Source organism: Nothoprocta perdicaria, unplaced genomic scaffold (genome assembly GCF_003342845.1).
Source record: "Nothoprocta perdicaria isolate Ctin4 unplaced genomic scaffold, notPer1 scaffold_217, whole genome shotgun sequence".
NCBI classification, from domain to species: domain Eukaryota; kingdom Metazoa; phylum Chordata; class Aves; order Tinamiformes; family Tinamidae; genus Nothoprocta; species Nothoprocta perdicaria.
This window is the reverse complement of record NW_020455390.1, coordinates 705,447-729,789: the sequence shown is the minus strand read 5'-3', so window position 1 is coordinate 729,789 and position 24,343 is coordinate 705,447. Positions and strand designations below refer to the sequence as shown.

At 47.4% G+C, this 24,343-nt stretch overlaps 1 protein-coding gene across 1 annotated transcript in view; it reads right to left on the bottom strand.

Moving 5' to 3' along the window:
* Positions 1 to 2,810: 2,810 nt before the first annotated feature.
* Positions 2,811 to 24,343, bottom strand: part of LOC112946791 — a 49,411-nt gene continuing 27,878 nt past the window's right edge. The window contains exons 3-7 of the mRNA XM_026038734.1: positions 14,204 to 14,278; positions 13,448 to 13,685; positions 11,758 to 11,810; positions 11,060 to 11,140; positions 2,811 to 3,262 (exon numbers count right to left, since the gene is read on the bottom strand). Of these exons, the coding sequence (XP_025894519.1) occupies positions 3,207 to 3,262; positions 11,060 to 11,140; positions 11,758 to 11,810; positions 13,448 to 13,685; positions 14,204 to 14,278 (503 nt within the window). The 3' untranslated portion in view covers positions 2,811 to 3,206. The remainder of the gene's footprint in view (positions 3,263 to 11,059; positions 11,141 to 11,757; positions 11,811 to 13,447; positions 13,686 to 14,203; positions 14,279 to 24,343) is intronic.

Sequence of the window (24,343 nt, the reverse complement as noted above, 5' to 3'; positions counted from 1 at the left end):
GAAGTTGTGTCAACACTGCCCAGGGAATGGGGACAGTGACAAGGGAGGGACAAGTGTTTACCCAGCCAGATACAAGGAGATCCAACGCTCCCATCCAGCTGGAGTCCTCACAGTGATGTCCTTCCTAGCACAGGTATCCGCTTCTGTCCAGCCAACTGAGACCTGACACACATGGGAACCAACGGAGCAGGCAGCAGGAGAGGACAAGCCGACACAGCTCCATTTCTCCCTGACAGCCGCACAGCACTTCCAGAGGGGTGCTCGGATTCCCAGTAAATAAATGATATCCCAAATTAATCCCTGCTCTCCCATCCCATGTGCAGGCCCGATTGTTAGTGTGCGCTGCTGATGCAAGTTAATTACCACACTGTCACCAGATGTTCCCCGTATCCTGTCAAGACGCGACAGGTCCCCGTATCGCAGCTCCTCGTTCCTGCTGGAAAGGACGGCGGAGCATTTCCGTGTGGCATTACTGTCACGTCACCCTGTGATGAGCCGGTGATGAGCACCCGAGGAGCAGCGCTGATAAAAGTTGCGCTATTCAAAGTAACTTTGGTTGGGGTTATTACATTATATATTCCGGCGAGAGATGCTGGTAAACCTGGCATGATTAGTCTCCCATTTGCAAACATATATTCCTGTGTGCAAAGCGCTTGCGGTGTATGCAGAGCATATGCCTCTCTAGCTTTAGGTAAACCCTGTTTCAACTCTAAAAAGCGACACGTAGCAGTAGCGGTAGGTATTAAAAATCTCCTTCCTTACCTATTCCGACAGAGCGAGGCAGAAATCGTGGTGAAATCATGTTTTCCCGGCACATTTTTTAATGAAATATTTTCATCGGGGGCTAATTTTTCTTCCAAAGCTTCTGTGTTTTTCACAGCAACATGGAAACGTTTGGGGGCTTTGGTGGCAGCAATCACACCGCAAAGCGCGGTCCTGCTTTCAACACCCCCATCCAAATCCTTAACAGAAACTAATTCCTGCRCAGCAGCGACACGTCCCTCGGGTAAATCCCTTGCCTTAAGGTGAAGCCGTAATGCAGCATGGCTCGGTGACAAAAGCAACTCACTCTTTGACTGATCCTGCGGCACAATATCTAATCTGCGTCATTTGTATTAACTGTATTAACATGAAAGCCTTTCGCCCCGCGTTCCTTCGGGGAAGCGTCCCTGCTGTGCAGAATCAGGTTTGCAACAGATTTCTATGAACTTTTCTCTGCTGCACAGTGCAGTTGGAAAATGGAGACTACGTTTGGGGGCTGTTCTTGGCTTTGTGTGCAAGCCCATGGCTCTAAACGGGGGCTGACCTGCTCACCACAACAGTAATGTCATGGCCATGTCACCACTATGGAGATAAGCAGCTATTTCTTTGCTCTTTAGGACTTGTTCTGGCCAGGCTTGCGAAAACTAGGTCTAGAATTAGTGTTCAGAGGTACAACAGCTACTTGCTCCTCAAACAAGCCCTACAGAAAGGCAGACTGTGTGTCACCTTCCTCAAACAGCCTCTAAGTCCCCAAGGTGATGYCCCTGCTGTGGGACCTTCTCTTTCCTTGATGATGGATGACAAGGTGTGTTGATAGCACACATTTCTGCTTCTGTTCAATGATTATACAAAAATCGTCATGCCTGGGACACAAGAAAATATTCTTAAAATACCTCATTCAAGCATGTTGTCTAAAGCACTAGAAAAGAAGAGGATCACAGTTGCCCTTGGATTATTCTTCCAAGGGAGCAGAAAACCAACATTATTTCTGCTTGTTTCACTGTAATTAAAACATTGCAGATACCATAGTCTTCAGACCCTTGCTTCCCTGGAATGATCTGCCCTTGTATTTCACTTTCCTGCACCAAGACCTCACTGAGCGGCTCAGAGGAACCCCAAACTCCTCCTACCCTCGATCAGGGCCGCCTGGAAGGCTCAGCTCGCTCCAGACCACACTGATTTTCCTTGTTGCCAAGCCTAAACACATATCCAAAAACTGCCTAGCACATGCAAGATCACAGAGACAGTTCCAGACCACCAGGCTTCAGGAGGAGAAAAAGCACAGCATGGGGACAGCTCAACAGCTCCCTGCATGGAAGAAGCTGCTAAAACAGCGCTGCTGATCACGGTTTGTGCCCCATCCTTCCCCTGGAGCAGCTCCAACCACCCCTGCAGCAGCCATGGGCCCCCACAAGCCGGCTGAGCAGCTCACCCATCCCCAGCAGTTTGCAGGATCTAATTAGATCCAATTATTCCCCATCTCTGAAAACGTCACGGATGCCTCTGCAAAGCTGCAGCGTGTGGGTACTGACCAGCCCGCGAGGCAGCACCATCCCCTGCCAATGTGCAGCCAGGCTAAGGCTGTTACTGCGAGCCCTCCTCCTTGCCCMCTAAACCCACCTGGAAACTCTCCTGCTTCCCAGACTCCATGCAAGGCAGCGTCATTTGTTAATACCCGTCTCTGAGAACGGACTATCGGCAGCGACACATGTGTCACGCTAGCGATGCTGGCACAGCTCCCATGGACCTTTCCTGGGGCCGGGGTCCCGCTGCTCCATTTTTCCCCATTTTTCTTCTCCATTTTTTAATCAGTGCCCCTTGTTTGCTAGATCAAAGGACTTAAAAGCAAAGTGACGGTGCTGCAGCCCCAGGCATGAACAGTGAATGAGAAAGTCAAGTACGGCTTATGCAGGTAGCCCAGAGGGGATGGAGATTTTAATTTGAATTAATCTTGAATTATAAGATTTGAATACTGTCATTTGTTTCAGTCTTTAATTCTCAGGTCTTCCATTTTCTTGTTCAATCACAGGGAAAGAGCCTCATGGCCAAGAACTCCCACGCTGGTCCAGATCTGAAGGTTACGAACGTTGAGCTATTTCGTCCATCGCTGCCTGGAGARGATCCCTAGTGCTTAGAAATAGCCACTGTGCAATTAATTCTGTTGCAATAATAGGGCAGCACCAATTACTGAGCAGACTCTTGGAGCAATAAAAAAAATATACTAAGTCTTACAAACGAAGTCACGGTGTAATAAATGTCTCCTTTTTGGAGGACTTCCATCTTCATGCTCCTACCTCTCAGCTCCTCATTAGATTTTGAAAGCTAATACAAGCCTTACTCTTGCAGTGTTCATTGTGGAGCTATATATTCAGTGTGGAGCACGCCAGACCCAACGGTCCCTTGGAGTGACTTCTTGTCTAACAGAGAACATTGAGTTTCATCCATCAGCTCTGCTCGTGTCCAGGTTTCCCAGCAGCGCTATCCTGCTCTCCCGAAAGACCTTGAGAGGACACAAAAAGGAATAGCATGAATGGCAACCAGGAAGCCAGGCTTCCAGGAGAGTTTTCATGAAGAAAACAATGGGAAAGGCATAACTTGGAAGGGGACCCTGCTTGGAAACTTCCGACATCAGGGATTCAATGGCACGTAGTGACGGTAGGGGATTTGAGAGGACAGGGTACAAGAAGAAGCCTTCAGCTGTGCTGGAGGCTTTCCATGAATAACTGCAAGCCCTCTGATCCACAGGCCGTGCCCATTGGGACTATTCCCCTCTGACATCCCTGCTCTCCGTGTGTAACTCCCATGGTGGGGAGGAGGGCTCATTTGCCAGTTCCCGTCAAACGTGCAGCCCCGTGGCTCGGCTCTGGCCCTTGCTCTGCAGACTCTCCCCTTGCTCTTCTAAAACCACCTGATTCCTCCTGTCCCGCCCCAAGCCCTTAGCACGTAATGAAATTAGGTCCTATTTCTGTGTCGAGGAGAAGAACATGTCAGAGAAAAATGAAAGAGTGGGAAATAAAAGAACTGAATGGGAGAAAGGGAGCTGTGCCCCTCGGGCCAAGCAGAGGCAGTGCTGGAGCCAGCAGGCCTGCACGCAGAGCCCTGGCCGCCACCCTTTGCTTTGGGCAAAAAAAATTGAACTTGCAAAACCTAAAACGAAAACACTCTTCAAGTAAACTCTGGTGAAGTGAAATTCTGATTAGGGCTTCATCACCCTGCWGCCTGCAGACACCCTCTCAGTTCAATTCAATAGTCTGTCATGCTTGTTACTGGGAAATGAATTCCCTTCACACTGACATTTCATATACTTACTGATACAGCATATAATGAACACTCCGCCAACCCTGTCAGCTTCTTGCACAACTAACTTTTTATTACATGTTTTTTCATTATTATATTTAAATTTTCTCTCTTTTTTTTTTTTTTTAAAGCTGCCTAGGATAACAGCTCTTGCCACTAGGCTCTTCCTTCAGGCCTGGGTTTGGCACTGGGCAACGAACTGATTCCTACCCCACTATCCGTAACCGTGCCCGGCCCTGGCAGGCTCCAGGGCTTCAGCAGAAGACCCAGCCCCACCAGGAACCCACGGAGATGTTTGGAGGGATAAATCCTCAGGCGCTGCCTTTGCAGYGCACTGAGGAACCTTCTCAGCTCTGGCTGGGATGTGATCGTGCATTTTGCCAACCTGGGGCTAGCTGCACCTGCCCCATGGGCAYGAACCTTACTATTCATTCCTCTGTCACTTGGATGACTCACTCCAGTTAAGGCTTTTTTGCTGTCATTCTCCTCCAGCCTCTAACACAAGAGCACTGCGGGGTGCAACACCAGTTCCGTGGTATTAATGTAGAAATATCGCTATGGAAAAATGACTGCGGACCTGCAGACCCCCCCTACAACACAGCCACTACCCTTTGGCTCCTGTTAGCTTTATTTTGGGCTAAATGCACCTTTGATGGCTAGATTTGCTGCTGGAACCTGGTCTTAGGAGAGACATCCATCAGCAGGAAGCCTGTTTTTAATCCTGATGGAACATGGTCATCCGATGTAGATATTCACCCTCTCATTTGACCTTCTTTTGCTTTGGTATAGAACTTCAAATAAACAGAATAAACTGCTCCTGAAAGTCTGCGTCAGGAGCTTGAAACACCTGAAATAACTTTACATTGATGTGCAAAACAGATAGAAGTGACAAGTACTCCCAAGAGTCGCTTTCCTTCTTTCCCTGTTTAACACTGCGCAGTTCTCATCTTTGCAGAAAGGTCTGATGCCTTCACACAGTCTAATCTCACTTAACAAAACTGCGAGACTCCAGGGGAGGAAAACCTCTTTTATTAAGTCTTTAAAGGGTTGCGAACTCTTAGATAATAAATGATGAAGAACACAAAGTGGTATCTGCAGCTTGTGCAATTTTTAGGTTAAAAGTCAGAATCTACGGCGTGAACTGGAAACCCAACAACTGGAAAATAACATTTTTGTCTCGTTTTTCTCCTGCATTTACAGAAGAACAGCCGTATTGTAGCAGATAAGAGTTGTATCAATGTGAAAAACTGGCCTGAAGGTACCTTGGAAAGGGTAATTGTGCCAATACTACTTAAACACTCTCCTCCAGGCTCCAGCGATTAGGACACTAAAGGTATCTTAGTACCCCTTAAAGGGCTTCTCCTCCATGAATTTTTATCCTAATGCTGTTCAAATGTCTGTAAACTTTCAGAACTCCAAGTAGACACAAGAAGCCAAAAGTAGCCTACCTTTGTGTTGTATGAGGGAGTATCTCCTTCCAGTTGAACCTTCATCTGCTAGTCTTGTCTAATAGCCCCCAGTTCTCCTGCTAGAAGAGACAGCCACATTTCTCTTCTCCAATTCTCCTGCTTCCTGCACATTTTCAGGCTAATACTRTATGATTGCTGACCTGCACTCACCCTTTTCACAGATTCTTTACSAGGCTCTGTAATCATTTAATCACTTCTCACAAGAATTTCACATGCCTGCTGCTCATCTCTGGACTTTTCCCAGTAGTAATAAGTCAGTTTTGAGATGGGGAGGCCAGAATTGCACTCGATAGTCGAGGTACAGCGCCCTAACAATGTTTCTTGGTCTTTTCCTGCCAATCTTACCGCATTTTGACAGTTGGTCTCCGCGATGCCATTTCCATAAAATAATTCACAGTAGCTCCCAAGTTGTGGAGGAATGAGATCCCAGCTCAGAACTCATCATCTTGTAGACAAAGATGTACATGTGCAGCGCTCCACATTTATCTGCAGTGAGTTTCACCCGCTGCTTATTCCCTAGTCACTCAGCTGCACAAGTTGGCTTTCTTTTTTACCACGCTCCGTATCATCATCAGTCTTTACACTCACTGCTGTCTCCTCTTCCAGTTCATTTCTGCATATACTGAACAGGGCAGCTGCCAGCATGGACCCTGCAGAGCTGTGCTGGTGATTCTCTCCATGGCCAGCAGTTCTTCCTCCCCTTCAAGCCAGGTTTCAGGCGTCCTTTCCTCTCAGCCCACGGCAGTTGAGTTTTAAGATGCTTCTCTGAGAAAGGAGTCAAAAACCGTCGGTTTCTACCTAAGTGGATTTTATCAGCTGGAATTACCTTGTCTACATGCTTGCTGATGCCTTCAAAGAGCTTCAGGAGATCTGTGAAGCCTGACATCCTTTTCAGAATGATGTGCTCACTTACCCATGTGCTGCTAATTTGGTTCTTTCCTTTCTCCCAGTACACCAGTCCAGGTCTGGATCTCCCTGCAGCCCTTTTCACATCACACAATCTACCCTCCGCAAAACCACCTCTGATGTGAAGGCAGCTTTAACCAAAAGGCTACCCAGGGCAGGCAGCAGTTCAGCTCTTCCATTCTTGAGTCAGGACTCACAGCAKGTGGATACAGACTCGGAAGAGATCCCTAGTCATTTCTGTACTCGGGAGACTGCTTCCACATCCCTTCTCATTAAGATGGCAGCAGACACTTAGCATAAGGTCTGTTCTCCTAGCTGAAACATCATGAATCGATATGGAGTCTTCAAGAGCCAAACTGCACAGATGACTAGATGATGGATGCAAGCAGACCTGCGCAGCAAAGCGGGTAACACGAATCAGGTGTCTCCAACCCAGCGTGGCTACAGAACAAGGCAATTGCTTACCTGGAGTAACCTGGAGTACTGTGTGCAATTCTGGGCTCCCCAGTATGAGAGGGATATGGAGCTTCTAGAAAGGGTCCAGCAGAGGGCAATCAAGATGATTAAGGGACTGGAGCATCTCTTGTAGAAGGGAAGACTGAGTTGGGCTGGTTTTCTCTGGAGAAGAGAAGGCTGAGAGCGGATCTGATTAATATGTATAAGTACATGAAGGGGGGATGTAGGAAGGAAGGGGACAAGCTCTTCTCAGTGGTGGCCAGTGATAGGCAATGGGCGTAAGTTGAAACACAGGCAGTTCCATCTCCAGGTGAGGAAGAACTTCTTTGCTGTGGGGGTGCTGGAGCCCTGGCACAGTCTGTCCAGGGAGGCTGTGGAGTCTCCTTCTCTGGGGGCCTTCAAAACCCGCCTGGATGCCRCCCTGTGCCCTGGGTGTCCCTGCTGGAGCAGGGGGTTGGACCAGATGATCTCTAGAGGTCCCATCCAACCTTAAGCAGTCTGTGATTCTGTGATTACCTGAGGCAAAATGAGTCTTGAAACTAGCTCAAGTTCACTAACCAAAGTAGCTGAAGGCTCCAGAAACAATTCATTCCTCAGCACAACCTATCTGTGAATTAGTAATTTTGTATTAAAGCCAAGAAACTGAGCGGCGGGTTAATTAAAGCAAAAACCATCCAACGTAATAAGTAGTTTTGGGAGGCTTTAGCCATCGCGGTTCTGATGAAYTCCAGAGAATTTAGGATCTCACCGACTTCAATACACACATCTACATCTATCACCTTTTGACTGAAGCTATCTGCATTTCTACACATTCAGAAAAGGAGGCGCTCAGTCACCGTCACGTTCAGCTACTAGCTCTTCATGACCACAGAAAGATGCAGGGTTGCGCATTCCCACCTCAGCTTATGACTTTATTTTGTGACACGGTTTTTCTGCCTCCCTGAGATGTCTCCGCAGCAGCAAGACCAGAAGAGCATCCCTGGGGGACACCCATGTCATGCAGAGCTTTCCAGCCTAGAGCTGCGCAGAGCTCTTTGGAGGAGGACGGAGTGCCTGAAAGATGAAGGGAAAGAGAGGCACAATTTCATATTTCCAACCCAAATTGAATGAGAAAGGCGCAACGCTGAAGTCGGTTGCAAAACACACCAGGGTGAAAGAAACACTGTGGGTCAAAAAGAAAGGTCTCCTTTTTACACGAGCCCTCTTTATTTCCAACTTTTTAATGAAAAATTCATTCCAACTCAAAGGCAAATGAGCTGCACGCTCAGGGAGCAGATGCAAGACGTTCGTGTTAAGGGGCAGGCGCTTCCAGTACTAAAGACATTTTGTTGACATCAGTACAATCCCATGAAGAAAAAGAAGAAATACGTTTAATCAGAGCCATGTTTTACAGTGGTGATGGGCAAGATGAAGAGTTTCTCACCCACTCAGGCTGAAAAGCTGGGAACTCCCTAGCTGGGATCACGCTGTCTAGATCAGAGGATCATCCTGCATGGATCACCATGGTCCCAGCCAGAGCACAGCTGCAGTAACTGGTCCCTCACTTTCCTCTCCTGGAGGGAACCAGTTTCAGATATATTTTCTTTTTGTAGCAAAGGGTCACAAGGATGACTCATTGCGTTGCTGCTGTCATGATGACAAAGCAAGATAAAATGAAGCAAATGTAAACAAAACATTTAGAAGAAAGGCCTAAAATTGGGGAAGCAACAAAGAGAGCCCCAGAAAAAAAAAAAACAAACAAAAAAAACAAGCCTGAAAGATGAATTGCACTCTGGGTGAGAAGATGAAAGAAGAAATGAGGAAACACCTAGAGACAGCGTATGGCAATGGCTCTCGCCTTGTGAGCCCGGCTTTTCACTAGAGCCCAAAAGGTTTCATTAATGAGGGATTTGTGGCACTCTATGGAACATGCTGAAACCATTCCCCAGCTTTTCCAAGGCCTGACAGCTTGTGTCCCTCAGCACCCGGGTGCTCCAGAAAGCTCTTTCCCGGGCACTGTTGCTGGGTATGGGATGACATGCAGCCTTCTTCCAACAGCTGGGAATTTTTCCTTGGGATGGGCTGAGCTCCACGCAAAAAGCAACCTGAATTATCTGGAGGCAAACAGACCTGCTTTACTGACTTCAGGATGAGCTGTCCCATCCCTAACRCTCTTCCTGACTTCCATAGCGAGACCCTAAGTGGATAACAAGCCGTGGGTCCCTCCCCTGGGATTAGAGGCAGAGCCACTGAACCCTTTCTAGAGGAGGCTTCAAACCAGTCACGGTTCACGAGATGAATTCCTCTCTGCTTATTATTCAGCTCAGCTATAGTTAAAGCAATTTAAGCTACACAACATAAGAGTTATTAAAAAAGATCTCTGCCTGTCAACTTTTCATTACATTACTGCTTGACATTCACCTTGTAAAAAGAAGAAAAAAAGACAACAAAAAAAAAAAAAAAAGGAGACTTTAAAATTAAACTATGTTAAAGTGTAAACCAGGCACGGAAGAAGAAGAAATTAAAACACTATCACTGGAATGCAGCTTGCAGGAGCTCTCCTCCCTCCCCTCCCAAGCCCGGCTATAGCCTGTTGGAGGCCAAGGGCATCCGACGGCAATTCAAARCCATGGCACCACTGTGCTCAGGTTTGTTATTTATGTTTCCCCCCAAATGGAGCTGCTGAAGCCATTTCCATCCTCCTGGAGGGGGGACATTCACTCGAGGAAGGGCCTCGGCTCGGCCCGGAGCCCCTTTGCTGCAGAGCAGAGCTGCCAGGGCCTCAGCAAGCGGCTCTGCACTCGCAGCAGCCGCTTTTCACCTTCCCCGGGAGCCCTTTTTCCTCCTCTTCTCATCGCAGGCAGCAGAGGAGGAAACTGCTGCCCCTGTGTGCCCCAAAAAAGGCCTTTTTCCCTCCAAATGGAGTGAGCCCAACAGCCAAACTAGTGTTCCTTATGGCTCACGCAATGTCCACTGCCCTGCAGGACGCCGTGCCCCCCCTCTCTGGACACTGCAGGCTCTTCTCTACTGGTGGAACTGGCCAACTACCTGCACAGAGCAGAAAATCAATGGGGCGAGACCAGTGGGAGACCCAGACCTACYGGCTAAGGATTTTGAGGCTGCCCATGGTATTCTTCCAAGCTTGCTCAGCCTCCTCTCCAACCTGTGAGGAGCAAAACGCTCACGAGTCCATCTTCATGCCCAAGAATGGAAGACACTAAGTGACTCGCAAAGAGAAAAGGCCCAAGCCAGCCTAGCACGCAGCTCTAACTACCCTTTCCTGCGCTCTGGACATCTAAGAGTAGCATTACGGACTGTCACAAAGGCCACTGCAAACCTTCAGAGTCTGCAGAGCTCAAACAGCCCTCGTGACAGTTACCACTGAATATGTCACYTTCCTCAGTGCAGCACCGAAACCACCCAACCTGGCCCAGCAGTAATAGGGCTCTGTCCCTGTGGCGGGGCAGGGGACATGGTGCCAGCAAAGAGCAATGCAGGATGAGAACTGCACGGAGTTGGGCTGGTCCCTTGCCCTGCACCAGCCGGGAACATCCCTGCCTTCCCTTTCCCAGGGCCAGCTTTGCGTTTGCACCAGCCACTTCCCATCAGCATCGCTCCCTCAGCTCCCCCCCAGCACTTCCCTTCCCTGCGGCGCCAGGCAGCGAGGGCGAGTTCAAAGGGCTGCAGGGGATGATTTATTTGGACTCGCTGCTGTACGAAAGCCTCGTTAACCACTTCGCAGGAGAGGGGCCCACAGCCTGCACCCTGCCACCGAGGCAGCCAAACGAAGGCAGCGAGCGCTGCATATTTCTGTTATTACTTGTTCCACTCGAGTGCAGCTCCACAATCGGGCAATAGCAGGAGGCACTTGCTCTGAGCAAACACAGTTATGAACATGCCAGGAGTATAATCCCCTCGCAGGGAATTACCCGAGCTGCAGGAAGAAGGAAAAAAAAATGCAGCAAAGCTCCTGGTGATGAGAAAGGAGACAGAGCAGGGAAATAAAGATCGAGGACTCTGTGCTTTACATGGAGTCCGATCACTCAGCCAGGCAGCACAAGCCCCGCTGACGGACTGCTTCGCGGTAATTGTTTCACCAAAAGGCAAGAGCAGCCGTTTCTTCAAACAACTATAAAACGTTTTCAGATGTTTGATAACGAACAGGCTCTCCTGCTGGAGCCTTTGCCTACCGTCCTGCACAGTGAGCGGCGGTCCGGGCACCGTGTGAGCGCCAGCTGGCTCAGGAGTGGAGTGCTGTCTTATGGGTGCTCCTATTTTTAAGGAAATAGAAAAAGAAAAATAAAGCAGTTGATTAGAACAAAATTGCCCAGCAGGGACCTGCTCCTACAATCCCCCATCTACAAACAGCCTTTATTCATTGGGGATGTCAGGTCTTTGAACCACTTTGTATGCCCAGCATGAGGCTGGGCAGAGCTGCCCGCCAGAAGCCCAGCACAACCCCAAGGTTTCATCTAGAAGATGCTGTAAGTTGAATGTAAATCCAGGACTGCAACCCTACCACCCCAGTAGGCTTTGATAGGATAAGGCACCCCCTTCTGAATACTTAGTACATGTCCTGGAAGCCAGTTTGCAGCGGCAAAGCCACATCATGCCACCCAAAAGCCCAGAAAGGCTACGGGTGCGCTGGGAGGAGCTGATGCGTGCTCAGGCCCCTGTGCCTGGCAAAGACAAGGACGGGAGCAGGCCCATATCRTCCTATGTGTGAAATTCCCTGCCTGTGAGACCAAAATGGGAGAGGAAAGCAGTGAAACACCCTGCTAGCAGGCACTGCAGGCCCTACGCAAGCCGCTTGTCCCAGGAGAAACTAGGATAGATTGAAAAAAAGGGGGATTGGGAAGCCGCAGCAGCACCATTCCCACTCACTCACCGAGCTCTTCCATCCCAGAGCCATCCTGACTCGAGCTCCTGCTGCCACTGACGCTGGGGAAAGACAAAGAAAAGTCAGGATTCCTCCCCACTGGCTGCTGCGAGCAGGGAAGCGACAGCTAAAACCTTGCACTGTAGCACTGCTTCCCCCCATGGTGTTTTACTCCTAAGGGGCGTAATGAATGGGCCTCTCYGTAAACCACAGGGACAATTTCTGTGGAGAATTAGCAGAGTGTTATGGCAGGAACGGCAATTCTTCAAGCGCAGGAAGCATCTAAAGACCTAAATGTTGCAAGCAATTGCTAAGCAGCACATTTAAATGGAATAATACTCCCACTAAGTAGATAAGAGGATAAACTTCAGAAAATAGGATAATACATGATGAAGATTTACGGTCAATATTTTGGTCTGGTATTTCACTGCATTTCCACGTACTCTCTGTGCTTAAAGATGGGAAATGGATCCCAAGTTCTTTAAAACAGCCTGTGAAGGTGTAAGGGTAACCTAGAGGTGGTGGCAATGATTACACTCTGGTGAGCTGGATAGTCCTACAGCACAGAAAGAGCTGGGGAGGAGGATCCTATTCAACACAAGAGACCCACCAGGGAAAGGAGAAACAAGGGTAGCTGTGGCCTGGGGAGCTCCAGCTTGATGAATGAGCCAAATCTCTCGGGATAGGATTAATCCAGACCCCTCGCTGTCCCTCCCCACTGACTTTAGCTTAGATGAGGTTAGCTCAGGGTAAATGCTGTACTTTTAGACAAACAGTTGRAGTTATAGGAGGTGAATCCCCACCACGATGTGTGAAGTGCAGAGCGCTGAAGGCATCAACACATTCTGGGCCTGAGCTTTGCTGAAATTCCTGGTGGTTACAGCACTGCTGCCYGTCCAAAATTCCGAGTGGGGAAAGACAAGCATCTCACTCACATATATGGGTACAGGCCTCCAAGTCTCTTACTACGCTGCTTCAGTAGAGTTGAGAGAGCAGGGAACGGCTCACGGCCCCCATTCACAGAAAGGGAAATAAAGGATTAAAAAACTGCTGCCTTGTGAAGATTTTGGAGCTCACCATGGACACGACTCCTGCTTCAGTTCATAATTTATCTTAACTCCCCATGAAACTGCTGCTCTTATAGCACTATAAAGCCAGTGCAGCTGACTGCACATATCAAGTTAAGCACTAGGAAAATTCAAGCTATGCCCTGCTCCGGGGCTGGCACGGCAGGGATCATTTTTCAGCCCCACATAAACCCAAAAGAGTTAAGAGTTAACATGATTTTAACTGGCAAATGCCTGCGTGAGGGTGAATTCAAACTGAAAGGCCAACATGGGTCTTCCCAATGCAAGGTACCTTCTGGAAGCCATAAAGCCCTTCCCTTTTTTAATGCTTCCCTACTCGGAACCCAGCTGGATTCCTCTTCCCCCTTCATATTTCCTGGTTCTTGTAATTCAGAGTAAATGGAGAACACTCCAGAGGCACTAGCTATATTTTATCTCAAATGACTAATAATAGCCAAGGTCAAAATTAAACAGCTGACCCAGAGCCAACCTCTCTTGTAGCTCTCTGCCTCATTGACTCTCCATTTCTTTCTACATCTCATCTGAAAATATATCTTTTCTCCCCGGGCCACAGCTGTTAATTTCTATGTGTGTGTGTGTGTTATTATTTATTATTTAGCACTGCAAATCACCTTGTGATGCGGCTCTCACGAGAAGTGCTACAGAAAAGGAAGCCACTTCCAAATACGTCAGAAACTCGGCACTCTGTTACCAACACAGAATTGGAGGACAAGAGTTTGAAAATCAAGGCAGGCTCCAACAGGTTCCTTGACAAATTAATAGATGCTGCTGCTTTTCTCTTCTGGAGGGCGTTTGGCTCCTGGGATTCGCACTCTTGCGTTTTGCTCGGGGAAAGCCTCTTTTGTGTGCCTGTTTAAGAGCAGAGACCCGATATGCTCACTGACTCCAACAGTGAAGGCTTTAAAAGCAAATAAATATTTCAAGATGGAAAAATAAAAGGCACAGAGATCTGGCACATTTTAGCTCCATCCACTGAAATAACCTCGTAGGTGACACCCTGCCACCTCAACCATTAGATTTGACAGCCTTGGGACACACCACGCGATGTTCTCCTCCTTACTAAGCTCTGTGGGATTCTGGCAGACTTGGAGCCTTCCAGGAATTTCAAAGTCCTTGATGCAACAGGAGACTTTTCCAGAGGTAGAAACACCAGCACCCAGAGTACCCAGGAGGGACCAGCATGGACAAGGCCTCTGGGACAACCAGCACCACCAGCATAACACATCCTTAACACATAACACATCCATATAACRCGTAACACATCCATAACATATCAGCTCAGTGCAATTTTAGGGAAATCTGCTGTTAGCCTTCTCTTGAACAGAAATGAGCTGCTGGAAACAAAGGAGAAGCAGCTACTACTCAACTGAGTTGCTCTGAAGACCATCGAGCTCCGCTCCGCTGAATGCTACAATCCTCCAGCGCGGAACACAGGTATTTCTCTACAAAGGACAGGAAAAATACTGTTTTCAATTAACGTGAGCTCACTGGCCTCTTTCTAACCTAAAATATCCCCTAAATGAAAGTACAAGAACCTATTTGTCTAACCTACGCATTCAAACCTTCTCAAAAGGGACAAAACCGCAGTTTCTTTTCAACTCGCGCTTTCATCTTGTAAACAAAGAAGAAAGAAGGGGGTGAAGGAGGGAAATATTCCCTAGAGTATTCACAAAAGGAGAGCACACGCAAGGTGGAAGGCATCTCTAACCACCTCGGCATGCCAGCTCTGCAAAACTCTACTTCTCTCCCTTGTTTTTTGCCTAGGAAACAGCTCATGGGCCCACAGCCCATAACCAGCCCTCAGCCTCCTTGCCAACTAGAGCGCTGCGCCCGCCTGGAAAAGCAAAGGAACTAGATGCAGTGAATGCACGTTTCTCAACAAAGAAAGGGTCATTTTGGGCACAAACTGGCAGAAAAGCCTTGCGAACAGTGGCAGCACCTACCTGCCTGCCACCTTTAGAGTCCACCCAGCTCGAGCACATGGTGCTAGCACAGGAGGTAGGGGCAGGAATAACTGCAGCCTCAGCTGCGTGTGATGAAACTGCAGCTCCACAGAGAGACTCGGGGGCCACCATAAACCACAAGTGTTGAAGCAGAGGGAGCCTTCAGCTCCTAGAGTTATTGTTTTTAATGCACATAAATTAATGCACATAAATTAAGTCCAGCAGGCAACATACACTACTCTTAGGGTGTTTTAAAAAAAAATCTATCCCAGTTTGCCTCTTGTCCTCTCGTCTCYTCTTTCAGTGAGTCTCCCTGTCTCTAGTGGTTGTTGTTTTCATGCAACCCAGAAAGTCTAATTTAATTCACCATCTTAATAGCTCTGACTCTCTATTGGTCTGGGCATTTAGAAATTAGCAAGGAATGAGAAAATGAAATTTGAAAAGTTTAACCTTGAGGCTTTTTCTCTCTCCACCTATCACAGGGGTAATGGAGCAGAAGGCAGAATAACTTTAACATTTTAACATCTATGTATTTATGTTCATGCATGTGTATATACACATGTATTTGTAGCAGAGCTTTTCAAAGGTTCACAGCATGAACCTATAGCGTGAGCCACAAACTAAAGCTGCTTCATAGATCTCTTGCCTCTGACAGGAAATTTAGCCTGAATGACAATGACCAGCTTTGATTTTATCCATTCTTTTAGTATCAATAGCCCAAAAGGCCATTCTGAACAGAGGAAAACTGATACAGACTTCCTTAAATCTTGATGAGGTTCACTTTATATTTCAAAGGCCAGAGGATCCACACCAATGTGGGTCAGTGGGTTTCATACTTCAAACTTTTATGTAAGTGTATTTTTGAAATAAGCTCAGCACAGGACATGGCTTGGGGGAAAATTTAGAATGTGGTCATCAAATGAAGGGCCTGTTTCATAATAAAACAACAGGTGGAAGGGGAACACACCTCTGAACATGCTCGCTAGCAAGGATGAAGAATGAACCCTGTTTGCATAAGCAGGGCTGCATAAGGCACCTAATGAATGTGCCACCTGGGCCTGTGCTGCGGGTCATTTCTAASAGAGCAGCAATATCAACCAGCAAAATCCTTCACTGCACTGACCAGGGAAAGCCATAGAATCTCATAGACCTTTGCAGTTTGCAGGGCAAATGAAATAGTCAAGGACACGGTGGATAGAGAAAGGAGTGAATGAAGATGAGTGTCCGTCTCTTCTGGGAGAAAGAGCTGCTGTGCACGGAAAAAAAAGGCAAGTCTTTCTTGCTTCTGTTGAAGGAAACTGGAGACTCTGGTTGAGCCTCATGCAAGCCCTGCAACAGCAAAGGGTCTCTGAACTGGCCGGAGCTTGGGACCTTCAGCCAASAGTCACACCTTGGCCCAGCCACCCACATGTTTTGGGGGGCTGCACACAGCACAAGGTACGTCCCCTTCACCCCATGAGCCACATACCCCAGCTCTCTCCTCCTTTCCTGGGAAGCCTCTGCTCAGGGCTGCATTGTTAAGGAAAATGCCACGATGTTTGTGGGTTTGTGGGCTGTCTTCAGGGGGAATTTCTCTTCCGAAGCTCTCGGCTGCCTTCTAGCTCTCTGCTCGTACAAGAGCCGGGCAGTTGCGGTGCCCTGCTGCATTACCACAGTGCAACCGATACTCTCAAACCTCCCTCGTACAGCCCGATGTTTTGTTTGCTTTTCTGTCTGCTTCTGTTCATTTAACAGATGTTTTCATTGAGTGCTTCACAATAACCCCTAGGTCTTTTCCCTGAGTGGTTACAGTTAATTTAAAATGCAGCAATGTGTACGAGTAGGTCATAGTATGCCTTCCAATGCACATTAACTTGCATTTGTCAACATTTAATTTCATCTGCCATTGGCTTGCCTGTTCACCTGCTTGCATAGAGCTAGTGGCAGCTCTTCAGAGCCTGCACTACTTGCACTAAATAACTGTGGGCAACTGCCATTTCCCCCCCTTCTCCTCCCACCCAATTCTAGACTATATTTTAGAAAAGCCCAGTCTGAGACAAGTCTTTCAGATACCCTCCTCTGGAGCTCTTGCCACCCTGAAAATTGATCTTTCCTTTTTTGCCCTCTGCTGTTTAACTCATGGCTGCTTCCCAAGCAGCCAGCAATTAATTTATTTGTTTAAGGATGTCCTCTTGGTTTGCTGCCTTCCTCCCTGCCAGTATCTTTATTATCCACGGGGAAAAATTGGAGAGGGTACCTCCTGCTCCCTTTCAACAAAAGGATAAAGTAAATAAACAATTAGCTGTGGACTCTGCCTTTTATATATTCCCATGTAAGCTGTGCTACCAGTTTCTGTATCTAGTCCCTTATGCAAACACATGGTAGCTCTTTCCTCATTCTGAAGGGCTTCAGAGCCCTCTGCAGTAACTGCAGGCTGGTTCTCTGCCCTCCAGTTATTGGGGGTTTGAGTAAAGGCAAAATCAACACCCTGCCCAAGCACTTCCTTTGCCTCCTGTGCCCTGAGGTCTGCAAATAATCAATGGGGGAAATCAGTGTTACTAGCCCCACAGTCAGGTGAGGAAAGTGAGGCAAAGGGAGGGAAAAAGCTTTCTCCAAAGACCCTGCTCACCAAGAGCTCTTCAGTACTTTGTCCACAGGAGAGAGCATTTAAATATATGCTTAGATTTAGGAAAATGGTTTTACACTGGGCTTACTGCAAAGGAAAAACAGCCCCTATGCATTTGTTTCCTCTTACATTTGTCTTTGTAACATCCTGCTACACTGTTGGATTTGCTAGGGAACTGCAGGTAACTCCATGACTCCAGTTACAAGAAGCAACCAGCTAGCATAGTCACCATTTTCCTTTCCAAGTATCAGCAATTCCAGTACTGCTGCATCTTAATACCAGCACAGCAGTCTGAGATGAAGATAAAAATGGAAAATTCACCTGCAATCGACCTCCCAGGGAAAGAAAGGGGTACGACGTCCACTGAGGAGCAAGCGCCAGGCAGCTCGGAGTGCTGAGGACGGCGAGGCCGGGAGTGACAGCCCCGCTCTGGATGGAGGAAGCCCCAGGGGCTGCTGCCTCGCACGCTCCTCCAGCCACCACCCGTGCGCTATTTTATTCAAAAGCACAAACCCCGGAGGATTTAGTGTACCTTTCTACTTGAATTACATTTCCATATTTAAATTCAAGGAGAGAAAAAAAGAGAAGAAAAACTTAAATCCAGTCCTTCGTATAATCCACTAGGGAAACTTGACAAAATGACTTTGACCCCTTGGCACCTCCTAAGTGCATCTATGAAATACGAGCAGCCGCCTTCTCCTTCTGTTGCTCCTAAACAAACACATGCAGTTGTCTATGGCAAGAAGCAAGACTACCTGCTACAAACTGCAGGCCACCTCAAAAGGCATTTATAGAGGAGCAGGGACCTGCACTGCCTCTATCCAGAAGAGGATGCTACTCCATCTCCACTCCTGCCAACAGCCAAAGCAGTCAGCAAGATGATTTACATGCAAATAGTTCAGAAACTTATTATTTGGCTGCAGTAAAACTGCCTTTCTGAATCTGCAGGCAGACATTTCCCCWCAGACTTCTGCAGTGTTGTCAAAAAGCAGCCAGCACTCCCTGTCTTGACAAGTTTGTTCCATCTCTATAGAACCTTACAAATCTGAATATTGCTGTTGCTCCATTTCAGTACATATATTCCCATTAGTCTGGACAGTCAAGACCATTCCATTCCTTGAAACCATCCCTTCCTCTATCTTTTCCTTCCCCAGGAGCCAGGAGAACTGGGAAAGAGCACAGAGAAGATTTATTGTTGCTAATAACCATTACTGCAACAAAAGGGACCTCAAGATTAGGACCTACATATATTTAACAAGGTAAGGCTGTCACACGACCAAACAGCTTCATGCTGGCATGCAGCAGACAGGAGTGAAGGTGCACACCTAGGAGGACAGCGAGGATGAAGAGAAGAGAGAATTGCTTGCTCATACATCCAGGTCAAAATAACACTCCATGCATGCAAGAGGCTGCCTGCTCCCAAAAGGTAGGMGAGCCAGCCCTGTGGTTACCTACAGCTGCACAAAAGCAAACCTGAATTCCAGTTGGGCTGTAAATAGGAAAAAATATCTTGTCAAACTGGAACGGTTCAGCAGGGCAGCTCAGGCAAAAGCAGGTGCTCCTGGGGCTGCAATCCCAAGGGCAGGGCACTACTTCTGGGGCTTGAAAAGCTTCAGGGATGAACTGCACAGAGAGTAAAGATAGTCCTATCGCCTCCCTGCAGGAAAAAGCACACTATTTCTTCGTAATTCCACAATCTCAGGCTCCCCTTTTCCTGGGGAAATAGAAACCCCTCATGGATCAGCTCTCTCCTAAAACACAGCAACAAAGAACAGACTCCCGATCTCCGCTGAAATGGCTGCAAACCAGCMCGTGCCAAGCACAAGTAACTGCTGCCCTCATTAGGAAGGACAAAGCGTTATCAGTGTTCAGGGGAGGGGAAAAAAAGAAGCAGCTTTGTGAAATCATGATTATGCTTCCAGGGTTGGATGCAGCCTCATTTCAATGCTAACCCGATTATTTAGCTAGCTAATGGCTATCTCTGAAGGGATAGTTGAAATTAGTTGATAGTGATTTAATTTGTGTTGCAGATTGCTAATTAAGCTTGTGAAGAGGACAAAAAAATTAATCCATTTAGTTAAGGAGATACAATGATAGATGTGGCACATTTGAGTCATTCACAGCCAGGAACAAATTAAAAGATTCTGCTTTATCTTGACTTTCAGCATGGGGGTTTGAGAGGCTCACGTGTGGCTCTGACCACCACAAATACTGCTAGTTTCTGCTAGATCCTAGAATATGGGGTCTTCTAACAAGTCTTTCGCCTCCCTGCTCCCCACTGCCACTACACTGTTTCACAGCGGCGGGCTGCAAAGCATGGAGGGCAACATSACCACAGGCAGTTTTCTCCTCCAATGAGGTCCACATGAGACCATCTCCAATGAGATGGCCATGTAGAACAGATCAACATGGGGCTTTGCGAGCATCAGCATTGAGGCTCCTTCCAGAGGGAGTCTTGGACCTTCTACAGGGAAGGAGGGGTAGATAGAAGCACCTAAGCATCTCCCCTGCAATTGCTTCCCAGGAGCATAAGGCAAGAGGTGTCCACTGCAGCAGTCCTATCTAATCCTCCTCTCCATCTCCTCCACGCTACACGGGCCAGGAAAGGCTATCCAGGGACTCTTGCTTGATTTCCGATCTTGATTTTCAAAGACCAGGCGATGGAAAAGCCAAGCTCACACCTCAGTGAGTTGCTCCAACATTTAATTAACCTGTTAACCCCTAAATCACTTCAGGCAGTGGAAATCGTTTTAGAAAATGCCCAGAAATCTTCAAAGAGGAAGATTTAAAAGGCCTAAAATTACTTTGGAAAGTGCAATTCCAAATACCCATAAAAATATCAGTTCCAGTGCTTTCCAAAACTATTTAGAAAATAGGGAAACAATGAGAAAATCATTTTTGTTGTTTTAATCTAAGCTTTTCCTTGAGAAAGCTACAATTCTTTCAGCATATCCCAGCTTCCAAGGGAAGCTGCTTAGCTCCTGACTGGATTTCTGTCACAGCTTGTTTGGAGAAGCCACCATGAAATTGGAAGATGCTCTGGGCTGGGAGAGTTGCAGAGCAGGGAGGGACCTGTTTAATGGCAAACCACTTACTGAGGACATGCAGCTTGTCTGGTCAGAGGTAGCATCTGCCCCTCCTTTCCTTCATCCCGCCGTCTTCTTCCTTTATCCATTTAATTTGAGGAGACATGCTTCCGAAGGCCAGCACRATCCAGCCAGCCTCCCGCCTCGGCAAGATGAAAGGTGCCTCCCCCACAGTGCACCAGATCATATTGGTTCCATGTGAAATGGGATTTGGGTTTCATCCCCTGGCAACCTTCCTCTCCCCTTTGCAAACAAGGTGGGAAGAGGCAAATAAGTGCACTGGGAAGCCAGGGTGGGAAGCTCCATTCCCAGCCAATGCTAGGGCAAAAGGCTGGCAGATCCCTGGATGTTGAGGGTTTCAAGGGGGCCAGCTCAGTTGCTCCTCTGTCCACACATCCTAACAAAGCTCTTTTTCTAGGAGCTAAAGATTTCACAGGGCAGCAGAAACCACCACTCCCCACCACTACCCAGCTCGGATGGATAGTCTTTCTATTTTTGAAAGGTTTGGTGTTTCAGGGACAATGGACGGCTCAAGAATGTGCATAGCCAAGACGACTACAGTGGAGGAAGCATAATTTATTTGTTAAGTAGCCTCCAATTGCAGAACAGCCACAGCAAATTTTATTTAGGCATGCCCATAACTCACATAATTTGAGGTTTGACCAGTATAGTTTTGAGAAAGATGGAAAGGATTTGCAAGGTAAATATCTAAGCTCCTATGTCAGTAAAGAGTAATTAAGAGACACATTACTCCCCAAGATGAAAATGAGGCAGAAGGCTTCACTATAAMCACCACCAACAGGGCTAAGAGTTGGCTCTACCTCTGCAGCTACTCTGAGCACAACACATCTGGCCCTGCAGCTGCCATTCTCCATGGATTCTCCCTCCCAAATGAGACCAGCTCCTGTTTTCAGCTCTGCAGCTGCAGAATTCTAACACACAAATGATCCCAAGATACTAATACAGCACTGAAAACACCAAAGAACTGCTTGCAGAGCCCAATCAATACCTAGTACTGCAGGATCTAAGATGTCTTAAAAAGAAAAAAAAAAACCCCAAAAACAGAAACAGGTAGGTCTGAGACCAACAAAACCTGAACGTTGATTAATGTGAAGTGCAATCAATACCTTGGGATACTTGTATGAAGATGACTGCTTCAAATATCGTATCACAGAATGACTGAGGTTGAAAGGGACCTCTGCAAGGAGAAGGAGTCCAATCGCCCTGCGCAAGCAGGGTCACCTTGACATCCTGCCTAGACCCATGTACTTGTATTCCCAGTTGTTAATGCCGCTGAAGGTGAAGCAGCTCCACAGAAGTCCTTCACATTGTGACGGCTCAGCCTCATTCTCTTTGGGGACATTGTGTTTCCACATCTATTTAAAAAAAAATAACTAGGCAAGTGTGAGCACAGCTGAAGCTGTTGAATCCAACAACATATCMGACCATTTCAGAGTGGGGATGAAACAGTCTCACTCCACACAGAATAACTACAGGTAAGAACGCAGCTCTCAAGGAGTTAAAGCGCAGCACTTGCCTGTGGGAATCCTTAACCAGTTAGGCCTGAGAGATACAATGGGATTGTCTGGATAAAAGTTGATTAGTCCACATTACAGGGATTAGCATTTCTTTTGAACTTTTAACAACTTTGTTATGGCTTTTACTTGCCTTTTTAAGTAAGGTGCCAAGTTTTCTTTTCTTTTCTTTTTTTTTTTTTTTTAAAAAAAGGAAATTTTTAATTCTCCCTATTACCAATAGATAAAGCCCTGACCACACTTCAAAGGCAGGGGAGTCAATAACATGTGGGTGTTGGAAATGCCACAAATCCTACTGGACTCGCTCCGAGTGCCTTGAGCCACTTTCCTTGGTAACGGGAGCACGGTTGGAACCCATGGCAGCTCTGGGGTGCTCTGTACAGAAACCCTGGARCACGCTGCAGCACAGAAGGGTCCCTCTGGGCAAGGAAAGAGGGGGCAAAGCTGTTTGGATGGTTCAAAAGGAGCCCAAGGAAGAGCAGCTGGAAGCGATCGCGCAGGGCAGGGCAGAGCTGTCCCCCGTGGAGACTGTCTAGACTCRAGCTAAGAGGAGGGTCGATTCAGCTCGGGGCTGGCCAGCACAAGGAGGAATGAGATCCATATCCAGCGACTCCATATGTYCTTTGGGGGAGAACTGTGGGGGTGTCTAGGTAAATTTGAGCTTGACAAGATGGCAGTAGAGATGGGGGTGGTGTGAGCATTAACATTGCCCCACAATGGCCAAGAAAGCTAGTGCAGATGTAGCTCGGGTGCTCCGTAGATGTAAGATGAGCTCTGGTGCTCTTGGTGGACTCCAAGACCAGCGGTTACGCCAAGAATTTGCACATACAAATGCCTTAAGAAGAATTACAAAATGAAAATAAGTGGAGGGGGAAAAAGGATGAGAAAACAGGAAAGAAGCTTGTGCATCTCCCACTGCTCCTTTGTGAGTCTTCATCAGGTTAGTTACTTTCTCTGGAAAACRTGTTGTTTTGCCTGCAAGGATGTGGCTCAGATGGAGCAGGACTCCTGCTCTGAGMCCAGAACTGCCATCAAAAGACCTTCACCCTCCTTTAAGCTTGGGTGCTTCATTTATCTAAGCAGCTTTAAAAACACAAAGCTTGAATCATGTTCGTCTCATTTGGGAATGTGCTTTTATCCTGCTATGAGCCAGCATCCATCAGGACCAGGGCTGAAATCACAAAGCACCTTCCATCTGGGACCTGAAATTCAGAGGGAACACGAGCTGACAGCCTTAGGAATCAATATGCTAAACCACACAGCCCCAGCATGAAATACTGTTCAGCATCCAGGACTACACTCACCTTATACTGGGATCAATGGAGAAGCTGGGAATGATCCAGCCCTGTTTGTCCATGCGCAGRAGCATTTTCCCACTTCGGCAGTTTGGGCTCAATGATGTGTGGAGGACAGGTTCTGTCACAGGATCTTCTGGGCAGTGTTTTAACCAGCCCAAGAAATACCAGCAGCTTCATTAATCCACAAGTCTACGGCATGAAATTCAGCTGAATGATGACTATAGCACTGTGCTGCTTTAGCCTCAGACAACAGGCTGGACATTGTTTGCTATCTTTAAAATACTGCAATCAAAGAAATCCATGTTGTTTCAGCACAAGCTTGTTTCAAATTCACACCCAACAAGAGTTATGAAAAAACAGGAACATCAAGCACAAGAACTACACTGTTTTGAATTGAAGACAGTAATATGTGTAGCAAACCCCCTTTTTCTCCCCCTCCATATAGATCCAGAAAATAACTGACTCTGAAATTCTGTCCAGAAAAGATACAACCCCCAAAACTAAAAGGCAAAGGCACAGTAAGAAAACAAGCTGTGTCAGGCTCACTTCTAARATCAGCAGTACAAGATGCCAATGATTTCTTTCAAGGAGAAAAGCAAGCCACGTGTCCTTTGGGCTCCCRGACACCATACCGGGCATTCAGGCGAAGCAGGAAACACCCCTGAGCCCAATGAAACATCAGCTGAAAGACTCAAGGAGAGAACACAAGGCTACCGGCGAGCAAGGTGAGGGATTCGAGCTTTTGTGAAAGAGAAGTGCAAACACTCTCCGACTGCACACATGAAAAAGCTCTCCTCTCCTGCCGCCTTCCCTCTGTTCTTGCCAGTCAGACACTGCAGCGTGAGCGGGGAGGCGGCTCCTACAGCACATTTCTGTGGCTTCAGCCACTTGATCCAGCGAGACACAGACTCTATCAAACAAGGACAAGAGGCTCATTTGCACTCCCCAAGCAAACATGCTGTCTCAGGAACCAGACAAGGGACTGGATGCATCTCAGAAAAAGCACATACGTAGGGAAGTTTAAAACTAATAAATGGATC